Source organism: Nymphaea colorata, chromosome 3 (assembly GCF_008831285.2).
Source record: "Nymphaea colorata isolate Beijing-Zhang1983 chromosome 3, ASM883128v2, whole genome shotgun sequence".
Classification (NCBI taxonomy): domain Eukaryota; kingdom Viridiplantae; phylum Streptophyta; class Magnoliopsida; order Nymphaeales; family Nymphaeaceae; genus Nymphaea; species Nymphaea colorata.
In genome coordinates this window covers 663,090-674,785 of record NC_045140.1, presented here as the reverse complement: position 1 = coordinate 674,785, position 11,696 = coordinate 663,090, and the positions used below count along the sequence as shown (strand labels likewise).

Here is an 11,696-nt window from a genome sequence, read left to right as displayed (position 1 = left end):
TTAAAAAAAACAAGACAATGTATGTGATATCAAACAAGGTTATGGGTTCATATGATGGTAAGAGTGTAATGGTTATTAGTTTCGAATGGTGTAGTGGGATTCTGAAACCCAAATTTGAGCCATTTGAGGAAGATGCATTGGCAATGGCAATCATCCAGTGGATGTCAACTCTGTTGATAAGGGACAGAGCTATGTATCACATTATAATGTTATTGGCCCAAGACGATCTCAGCACCAACGGAAATGCCCGGACCGCTTTGTGAGCTATGGCTTTGAGTCGGTTTATGATGATCAGAAACATGAAGTGACCGGTTGCTATGAAGAAGAAGAAGAAGAAGAAGAAACTCTTCACCAACTTGGCCATCTGTATATTAAGAATAGGAACAAGAGAAAGCATACAGATTGTGTTGTTCTTGAAGATGACAGAGGAGGCAAAAGTTTCTATCAAAGTAGCAGAAACCTGGAAGCAATACCTCAAATTCTTGAGAGAGGAATATGTGTAGAAGTCTCTTTTCCAGGAGAAAATACTCACATGACTAATAATAAGTTGGTCAGTTTCTCTAACTTCATGGAGTTGAAACAGTCTGAAGGTCAAACTATGGTGCCATAACATCTTCTGATCTGTGACATTGGGTCTACTCATAATATTGACCATAGAATATCTTGCTACCTAAATGAGAACAAACTGCCTGCTGAAGCTGACAAGTACATTATCAAGCAAAACTAGAAACGAAGCAGACACCTAGATAATGATGTTATTATGGGTAGAGATCTTAAGCAACATAATGAAGATGACCATGCTTCTGTACCTGACAGCTTCACATCCATGATGGAGAATTTCCCAGGTATACTTCTAATTCATTTATAATTTTTCTTGCAAGTTGTCGGTTTCATCTTTGGGCTTCTAAATTCCTGCAGCAGCTGCCAACCAACTGAAAGCATAAAATGTACTTTGAAAAAGATATTTTGATGATCCACACAGCAGAGTACTCTATTACCTTTAATTTCAGGCCATCTAATTCTAGAAAAATGGCATGCCATAAGTTATTTTCCTGCTTGAGCCCTGATGTAATCCAAGGGAAAGTCAGAGCTGGAACAAAATCAGAGTGTCCCTCTGTTTGAAATCTATTTAGGTATAAGACAGAGACAGAAGTGAGGCACTTTGTAAAAAAGTCTCAGAAATGCAGCATTTTGCGAAAGTCACAAGATGATTGTCCTTGCTTTTGGATTTTAGGTTCTAAAGATGCTCATAACCAGAAGGTCATAGAAGCTTCATCTGAGGACCACAACTTCTATAATATCCCAAAGCATCAGAAAAAAAACAAAATCAACCAAAGAAGGAAAAGTAGATGTCAAGTTTTCAAATAGGTCACAAATCCAAGGTGGAAAAAGTTCTAGCCCAAAGCTTTCAGATGGCAAATCACAGACTGTTCAAGGAAAAATTACATATGTCGGTGCAGCCAACAGTTCCTCTGTGAAGAAACAAGGAAAGCCATACAAGTCACATGGAAGACAAGCATATAGTTCTACAGTTAGGAATAATGAACAAAGGAATGTCCAAAAAGCTTTTTCACTTGCAGTGCAATAAACAATTAGAAGTGCTTCGGCAGGTCATTGACTGTGAGCAAAGAATGCTGCCACTGCCTGTTAGTGCTCGGTGGGAAACGATGAAAAGATCAAAGCAAAGAAATGTTTCCATAAATGTTCTCCAGTGGTCTCCACCCACTGAAGTTGAGAACACCGACTCTGACCTTGATAGTTTGTGGGAAAAGTTGAGAACGATTTTTATCCTCCAAAGTTTTTTCAGTGAAGAGCTTAAATTCAAGCCATCCACACTTGAACTCGAGTTGATATGCGAGGGATGTTGAATTGTGAGTGGGATGAAGGATTACACCCTCCATTTAATCCTTGGTTAGCCGTCTCCTTCCACGAACTCTTTTCTTATCTTTTATTCTTTTTTTCCTATTTTTCAGATGACAACCTTCATCCTAGACCTTACGAAAATTAAGCAGTCAAGAGCAGCAAGAAACAACAGTTTCAGGAATTAACCCAAGGAACAGGAAACATCTGTTCACGGATAAACTGGATATGCACAGGCAAGAACTTGAAGTCTTTCAAACAACCACCTCGTGTCTTTGATGTGCCTGCCTCTCAGAACACCCCGTGCATGTGAAATACTTCACGGTCCATGTTTAAAAATTATCAATGTTTACATGGATAAGCAGGGTAGATATTTGACGCATGTAGCAAGTATTTACATCACAACTGTAAAAGCCATAAAATCTTCATTCATTTAAAGACACACACCCATCAGGTCTTGCGATTTGGCAAAGTTACAATGGCATGTTCCTGGAATTGAGCTAATTTATAAGTTAACTCAAGAAAATATGAAAAAGTCCATTTAGAATCAGGATTATCTAAAAGCTGCTCAATTGTGCAGGGAGCATTTCCTCTTATCCTGAACATCTCCTAAGGCATCATCACATCAATTGTAGAAAGAACTCTCCCTGAAAAATTTTCAAGCACAGAACATCTTCAAGGTTCAAAAATGTACCTCAAGAACCCATAGCAGCTTTGACAAAAATCATGAAGCTGACTATTGCTGAGCTGGATGAGTTTCACCATCACTAATGGTTCGGTCTTTCTGTCCTTCCTCAATTAAAGTCCCCTTCTTTGTCCCTTGGCTCGCCAACCTCCGAGCTTCTCTTCTTGCCTCTCTTTTTGCAATTTTTAGTTGTTCAAAGCCTTCTTCCAGTTTCTGTTCCTCTTCAGGCGAGAAAAAACCAACTTCCATTGCTCCCAATTCTTCATACATCTTTTCTATCCTAGCCTTCCAGAACAAAGCCATCTCGTTGTCAAGCTTTTTGTAAGGTATATTCAGTAAATACTCATCAATGCCACCAGCCTTGTCAATGCAGCGAAGCGCATGTGTTGTGACCTTGACACGAATATGACGGTCATGGATGTAACTGAAAAGCCGTTTCTCTTGCACATTTGGTTTCCAGGTTCGCCTTGTCCTGTAATGAAGCAAAGCAGAGAAGCAATATTCACCATTACAAGAACCTAAATACTACCTACACATGATAATAACATTTTTCAATTTTGAAATAATGACCATGACTAGATTATGTTTGTCTTCAATTAATAAAAACAAGATATTTTAGGGCCACAACTAATGTGAAGGTTAACTTTATATGGACATTTCTACCAATATACTGATGAGGGATAAAAAAATGAATAAAATGTTTTCTTTTTAGGATCTACACAAAACACAGAACATTGTGGCTCACATGACATGATTTCAAACTATGTCACATAGGTGCCGGATGGGGGTGCTTGAGCATCACATTCTAAAAAATTTAGGTACAAAAGAGACAGAAATCGAGATTGCGACCTGTCGTAGACTTCTATCCACAAGCACAAAACTCTTACAACATAAGGGGAAAAAGAAACGAAACTAAAAGTGGGTATTACTTATTTCCACCATCTTCGCTGACTTGGTTACCGAATTGGATGTGGCGGCCAGCGTAGAGGCCCCTCTTGGCTCTACCCATCACGCATTTCTTGTCCGGTAGGCACTTCTTGAGCGACTCCTCGACGCCCGGCGCCAAATTATCCCGACCCACCTTCCTGATGAGCTTGTTGAACAACTCCCTCGATCTAAACGCCATCTCTCTCTTCCTCTCTTTCCCTCTTCCCACTCTCTTTTCCTTTGAAGAAGTTGGAAGTGAACGAAGACCAAAACCTATGAATGCCTCAGCCTGCTTCCAGGCACTCACCCTCAGCTCTGCGCGCAGAAGGTCCCTACGGCTCGGGTGGTGTAACCTTCGTCACAGGCGTAGTGCTGCAAACCGAGAGCAGAGAAGGCACGGTGGCGGCGGCGGAGGGCGTCAGTAGATCGGGAAGCCACAGCCAGACGAACAAGAAGAAGGGGGAGGAGCTCTCGCGCAAGGAGAGAGAAAACGCGGGCGAGAAATGAAGAAAGATCGGTGGTCCATATTATTAGCAAATTTCTCGGATTAGCTGTTATAATTTTTTAAAATCTATGCCGCAACGTTTTTGCTAAAAACTTTTTCAGAAAGAAGCTTGCGAAAGTTATTTTCAATAAAAACCGGAGATTTCATACCAAATTGCGAATAGTACCTCCTCAATTTCTCAAATTGTCAAAAAGGGGGTTTTCTTATACTTGTTTGCAATTTCGATTGAAAAACGTAATGTTTTGCATTATAGTTCAGTGGTACCCTTAGTTTTTTTTTTTAATTTCAAAATAATGGGTTCTGAAATCTCTTGTTTCTATATGATGATAATAATATTATTATTTAAGATTTTTGGACGTGATATACTTTGGTATTGTATTGATGCATGTCTATTCGACTTTGCTTTGTTGCCATTAAATTAAGTTAGAAAACGGTTTATTTCTTTTGTCTGGGAAACCAGCCTGAGGGTGGTTTCTGTGAGAGGTGATAGACTATGTCTAGTGATGATAAACCCTCACATTCGAATTTCGTAGGTGAAACGTAGACGGTGAATGCATTGTTATATGCGAGTACGAGCTTGTGTTTTAGCCTAGTGTTTGATTTCGTCCCAGGAGGTAGTGATGCGCGTGAGCTCACTGTCATCGCACACTCCTCTGTCTACACTGGAGGGTCCACAGGGTATTGGGCGGCACAAGGGCCTGGGAATGTGTTCTGTTTTTGTTGAAGAGCGAGGCGTCTCCTGGTCCCTCAACCCGAGTGCCTAGAGGGGCCGATCTACCACTTTGGGTAACACCAGTGGTTGGACCCTGCTATTGCAGCGGCGATATGGGATATCTCAGGAGGCTTCACTGTAGGTTACCCTCGATTGGTTGGATCGCCCGGTAAAGATATGTTTTGTTATGCATGTGAGTTGTGTCCATGGGGTTTTCTGTTGTTGCTCGGCACACTGACCATATCTACGAATATTTGGAGGTTGTGTACACCTTGTTTTTTATAATAAGACGTAACTCTAATATGTGTTCAGATTTGATGACTTACGGTTGTTGACCATAAAGTCTCATACATATTTGTTTGACGAGAGTAAATATTACTTTGTTGAGTCATGTTCCATTCATGGCTGGATTTTTTCATACTCAGAGGAATTCTGACCATTCCTTCTATCTCTACAGGTAGTTCTTGAGAATTTGTGGCTGCTAGATTGACATCCTCAGGCTTGTGATGGACGGGCATTGGCATTCTGGACACTGCGTCGGTTTTGAGCTTAGTGGTTATTTTAGTTGCTTGGGTCCAAGTATTTTATTGTTGAAATAAAAGAACCACAGCAAGATCAATCAAAATTAATGATAAAGGGAAAAGAAAATCTTTCCACAAAAATCAGATTTAGCTTCCCATGTTTATCATTGCCAAGATTATAGTGTTAACGATAAGGTTGAAAGGCAACCGTTCTAGAGAAATTCAAGAAAAGAATCCCGACAAGATCAATCAAAATTAATGATAAAGGGAAACAAAATCGAGATTGCGACCTGTCGTAGACTTCTATCCATAAGCACAAAACTCTTACAACATAAGGGGAAAATGAAACGAAACTAGAAGTGGGTATGACTTATTTCCACCATCTTCGCTGACTTGGTTGCCGAATTGGATGTGGAGGCCAGCGTAGAGGCCCCTCTTGGCTCTACCCATCATGCATTTCTCGTCCGGTAGGCACTTCTTGAGTGACTCCTCGACGCTCAATGCCAGAATATCCTGACCCACCTTCCTGATGAGCTTCTTGAACAACTCTCTCGATCTAAACGCCATCTCTCTCTTTCTCTCTTTCCCTCTTCCCACTCTCTTTTCCTTCGAAGAAGTTGGAAGTGAACGAAGACCAAAACCTGTGAATGCCTCCGCTTGCTTCTAGGCATTGACCCTCAGCTCTGCGCGCAGAAGGTCCCTACGACTGTCAGCGGGGAACCGTTTTGTTTTGGCCAGTGCTTCCCGGTTGGTGTCCGCGTTTGTAGGAAGTAGGAACTGTAGTCCGCACCCAGAAGGTTCGCCTGAGAAGTGTGAGGTGGAGCAATTCAATGGATATGGTTCCTAGTCCGACTAGAACTAGAACGAGGGTATACCCCAGATCCTATATGGGTCTGACCAGGGACGGAGGCCGGACAGTTGTCCACACAAGGGAAAAAAAGTATTTATTTCAATACTAGAATTTCATTGCAGTTTTTCTCATTAATATAAGTACTACTTAAAAATTTTAAATTTTATAACTAGTGCCTTTAAATCAAAATTTTCTAGCTCGACTTGAATTTGACTATTTTATTGGGTTTAACTGAAAACTCTTCATCCATCTAAATATAATGCCCACCATTTGAAATTGGACAGAGTTCTTTTGTAGTTGGAATTCTATTTCAAACTTTTATGTTTTCGACAGAGTTCTTTCACGGTCCAACTCCCTATGACTCAGGGCTAGCCAAGATTTGTTGGACTTTTTTTGAATGTTTTCATGTTTTTAATATTTTAAAAAAATGAATTCATGTTTTCTAGCACTACCTTGTGCAATATAATGTCAGCCTGAGCCTTACTGGTTACATGGTTACCTTACGCACTTCACAACATCGATCAAATTTCTGTCTTTTATTCCGCATCTTTTACCATCATCGTCTCTTCACAACAAGGTTAACATTCACACTAGTGTGCTAAAAATAGCCATCACACAAAACTCTGGCCATTTCAACTTCACCATTACAACCAATTCTTGCTTTGTCATTTACCTGATATTAAGGGCTCACTGGCCTTTCCCATCAATGGTGGCAAGCCTACGAATTCTCCTCCCAGTAGTTTTCAGATATGTTTGCTTTTCTGCTCCTCCACCTGTACTATGCTTTGAAACTGTGATCAGCTAACAAAACTATTGGAGTAAAACTCCAAAACTTAACTTCATGTTTTGTACATTACTATATGTCATGTTATGTATCTAATTAATTATCAGTCTAAGTCATATTGACTTCATGGACAGTTTATGCTTTACAACATTGATCAACCTTCAATCTTTTTTTCCCTTCTTCAGAAATCATTGTCTCTTCACAACAAAACCAACATTCACATTAGTGTACCAAAAATTGTCGTCACAGGGTGCTCTGGCCGTTTCAACCGCACCATTACAATCAACTCTTGCTTTGTCATTTACCTGACTTCAAGGGCGGGCCTTTCCCAATCAATGTTGGCAACCCCATTATCCTCAGCCCACCAATTCTCCTTCCAATAGTTTTCGGATATATTAACTTTTCTGCTCCCCCACCTGAGCTCTGCTTGGAAAATGCAATCAGCTAACTATATCTGAAACATGTTCATATCCATATCTAGAACTATAAGAATTGCAGTTCTTCGACATTGCAAGAAGAAGAGCCAGTTACTAAAATTGTAAGTCATCAAAGTCATGCATATACTAGACTTGACAATCGCAATAGAAGCAAAAACAAAAACCTGAAGTCCTGAAGTGCAACCAGAAGACAGTATCAGATATTAACTGAATGTGTTATTTGCACTTTCTTGAAATAAAACATATTAACTGTAACTCGACCATCACCCACATAACCAACTTCTTATACTCATCAGCAAATCCAGAAGCCATAAAGATACATTCTGCTATTAAAATGAAAGGTGAAGAAATCAATCAAGACATATGCAAAAGAACATGAACCACAAGCACCACCAAGTTATTTCCTAAGTTACCAACACATCAACGTATGCCCAACACGCAGAAATGTATGGTTTGTCTTAACACTTAGTATTCTCAAAACCTAGAATACATCCTATAACAACTCTCATTGTTTTTTGTAAACCAACCGCGTAATTACACAGTAACTCATATGCCGAGTTTGAAACACCACAATCTTACTCCAAATCTCATGCCATCTCAGTTAACTTAAACCCTAAAAATCTCCACCCGAAGACCAACCCCTTCCACTCAGTGAAAAAAAGGGTGAACAAGAATTAGCAAGAATCAGTTATCAGAGGGGAAACAGAACCAATGCGAACCTAGACTTTCTCTATGTAACAATTACAAAAGGGAAAACAAATACTAAAACGCATAGAACAAAAGAGACAAAAATCGAGATTGCGACCTGTCGTAGACTTCTATCCAGAAGCACAAAACTCTTACAACATAAGGGGAAAACGAAACGAAACGAGAAATGAATATTACTTATTTCCACCATTTTCGCTGACTTGGTTGCCGAATTGGATGTGACGGCCAGTGTGGAGGCCCCTCTTGGCTCTACCCATCACGCATTTATTGTCCAGTAGGCAGTTCTTGGGCGACTACTCCATGCCCGGTGCCAAATTATACCTACCCACCTTCCTGATGAGCTTGTTGAACAACTCCCTCGATCTAAACGCCATCTCTCTCTTTCTCTCTTTCCCTCTTCCCACACTTTTTTCCTGCGAAGAAATTGGAAGTGGACGAAGACCAAAACCTGTGAATGCCTCTGCCTGCTTCCAGGCACTCACCGTCAGCTCTGCGCGCAGAAGGTCCCTACGGCTGTCAGCGGGAAACCGTTTTGTTCTGGTCAGTGCTTCCCGGTGGGCGTCTGCGTCAGTAGGAACCGCAGTCCGCACCCAGAAGGTTCGCTTCCAAAAGTCTGAGGTGGAGCAATTCAATGGATACGGTTCCTGGTCCGACTCTGTTAGGACCACACCGGTTGCGGCTAGAAAGCGCGAACCAATTGTGAATCATAGTTCCCAAGACCTTCTTGAGGAAATCTAAAAACCCAAAAATCCTAAACAAATTAAATACAAATGGTCTACCCGGCCGGACAGGACCCCGACGCAAACTCAATAGGACTGGAGTACAAGTAGGGTATCCCAAAACCTATCTAAGTCAATCCTACTACAATTGAACTATGGGGTTGTGAGGCAAGTACAAACGTGAGCAATACAATGAAACACTCGCAACTCACTCAACAAACCACGACAAACCACAATCTAACGTCCAAACCACGCCCGATTCCCAAATAGAAAGGTCATGCCCCCTGTGGTCGTGTCTTTCACGTGTGCGCTTCCGAGGTACCACGAACAGGGACTAAGGCCGAAGCTGGGCTAAAGCAAGAACAAAAGCAAACTAACAGGGACCTAAAACAACCACCCGTGAGCTACAAAGGGGAATAGAGTGTATACCAGCAAAGGCTAGCTTGGTGCTCACGAGAGAAGACCACAGGGAGAAAACCTTATCTCCGGGTATCGCAGCTACGGTACAAGAAGGCCGACTGAGGAGTGCCTCCACGTAGCTTGCTGGAACAAGACTGCCGCCTGTAGTTGGGACCCACAGATAGGGGTGCACAACGAGTCGAGCTACTCGAGCTCAACTCGTTTAAGCTCGACTCGTAAGTTAAACGAGTCGAGCTCGAGTTGACGAGTCGAGCTCGATTAGTTAATCGAGCCGAGTTCGAGTTCACTTGAGTGAACTAGTTAAAGCTCGACTCGGCTCGATTAGTTAATGAACTGGTTTTGAAAAAACCGGTTCAGACTCACTTCTTCTCACTTCTTAGGCGGGAAAGAAGTTTAGGGTTTCTTTTCGTTCTCCCTTTCTTCGACTCCGACTCTCCCTCTCTCTGACTTCTCCTTCTCTTCTCTGCCTGTGTTATGTGCTCCTGCCGCCCTGCATGTGCTCTCCGCTTTTCCAGTGACATCCAACTCAAAGGCCTCACATCTTGCTCCGGCGGTGTCCCATTTCTCTGGCGTCAACCTGCTTCTGCGCCGTCCTTCTCCTCTTTCGACCAGTTCTAGGTGTGGCTCTGCCGTCCATCTCTCCCTCTCTCTCTCTCTCTGTCTCTGTCTCTCTCTCTTTCTTGGTTGCTCTATCTATTTCTAAAGACTCTAAACCCTCATTTGATGGGCCCTGGCTATAGCCACACCAAGCCAAGCACTTGCCCTATTGTCGGCGTCACACCGCTATCCTCTGCTCCTCGCTCATTTCTTCCAGTGATCATCCAACTAGGGACTCGACAAAAGGTACTGTCGTCTTGCTCTTACCGGTTGTCGCTAGAAGGGAACATCGCAGGGCACACCGCTCGCATTTTGCCCTCTGTATTTTTAGGTCACCAAAGAGGAGCACATCGCTCTCTATTGCCCTCTGTTTTTTAGGGCACCGAAGAGGAGCACTTCGCCTGCCCTCTTGTTTTTTTTCTGCTGCATTCACCTTCCGTGCAAGAATCATCTCTTGCTGGAGCGCTTGTTGTCTGTTGGATCACATTCATCAGGTGGGAGCATTCCTTCTTGCTGGGCTGGGTGTATTTAACCGTTAAAGCACCCTTTTCTCATTTATTCTGCTTTTACTCATGCCCTTATCATAGACTTGCTCATAGATGTAGAGTATAATAATGTTGAATGACAGGTGGGAGCGCTCTTTTTTTGCGAATGGAGGCTCCTTCCATGATTTTTTGGTCTGATGTCTAACTTTTTTTCGCTTCGTTGGAACCCAGATCTGATTTGGATCTATTTGGCTATTTTGTTTTGTATAAAGTTAATTTACATTTTCTCAGCAAGTGTTCGCTGCATAGTGATGCGTTTGTATAGTATTGCTACCATTTTTATGACGATTTAATTAGATATTAGTGCTTCTTTCTTTTTCGTGAATGGGGTGGGGAAAGAAGAGGAATTATTGCCTTGTATATTGTATCATGTTGATGGACTATGTAAATGGTGAATTGGAATTGCAATGTCCACATATCAGCAGAATTCTTACTTGCTTTTTGCTCTACAGTGTTTTTACTTTTTAGCATTCTCTCCATGGCCATTTTGCTGTTGATCCTTGTCCTGGCAACTCTTTAGATGAATTAGAGGCATTTGTAAAGTGAACTATGGCTTCCTATGGTCTTAAAGGCAATTTAAATAATTTACGCAGATTTCCTTTTCCCATATTTTCTCCTTTTTTCAGTGGGATCAGGACGATAATTCTTTACAGTGGATTGGTATCTTCATTGTAGTTTCGCGTTTTTCATAGTTCATATGCCAAATAACAGTAGGTGCTTATTCCATCACCTGGGCTTCATGGCTATTATCTTACCCACGTTTGAAGGTTAACTAGGGTACTATGTTTCTTCTTCTCAGGGAACCATGTGGTGTTTAACTGCTTTGTTTTCTGTTTGTTAGTTTTTCCTTGAGTAAATTTTGTGTTGATCTGTTAGTTTAGTGTTTTTTAAGCAGGGAAGATTCTTTTAAAGTTTTCTTGAAGGATTTTTTCTTATTTCATATGTTTGTGCTGTCACTTTCTGTTCTTCATATTATTTCTGCTGGGCTAACTAAATACGAAAGCATATGCTGCAGATTTTGAAGGACTTCTTGGTTTGGATAAAGCAAAACCTTGGTCGTTGGGGTCCACTTGTTTTGTAAGTACACACTACTTCTTCCCTATCTCTTCCTTTTTGCCTCTCTAGTGGACTTGCATGAGCGCAGAAAGATGTTCCAATGATAATTTATGTCCATCAAAATGTGCATTAATGGAAATCTCTTTTTTCTTTCATGTGAGTTGGGCCTACATAAGAAAATGGGAAAGAAAAAAAGATGTTTAGTTGCTAGCATGCCATGGCAGGGCCAGAAAATTTGGCATGAGCGGCACTAATAAAGACATGCTCATATCTCAAGGGCCATCCATATATATATATATAACAGCAAACTTTTGAAAGCACCGATGTAAAAATAGAAAAACTTTGATAGGCTGGTTTGGGCAACTGCCCT

The 11,696-nt window shown here is 41.4% G+C and overlaps 1 protein-coding gene across 1 annotated transcript; it reads right to left on the bottom strand.

Annotated features, from left to right (window-relative positions):
- Positions 1-2,253: 2,253 nt before the first annotated feature.
- On the bottom strand, positions 2,254-3,940 carry LOC116251455 (uncharacterized). The gene is made up of 2 exons (XM_031625743.2): positions 3,475-3,940; positions 2,254-3,017 (listed from the first exon to the last, which is right to left on the bottom strand). Exons 1-2 carry the CDS (start codon positions 3,669-3,671, stop codon positions 2,597-2,599), a joined length of 618 nt encoding a protein of 205 aa, XP_031481603.1. The 5' UTR covers positions 3,672-3,940; the 3' UTR covers positions 2,254-2,596.
- Positions 3,941-11,696: the final 7,756 nt, after the last annotated feature.

Excerpts from the sequence above, each read along its gene's own strand:
- LOC116251455 (XM_031625743.2), bottom strand. The coding sequence starts at position 3,671 with ATGGCGTTTAGATCGAGGGAGTTGTTCAACAAGCTCATCAGGAAGGTG. Across the intron at positions 3,018-3,474 it reads AGCGAAGATGGTGGAAATAA|GACAAGGCGAACCTGGAAAC; the intron begins GTAATACCCACT and ends GCTTCATTACAG.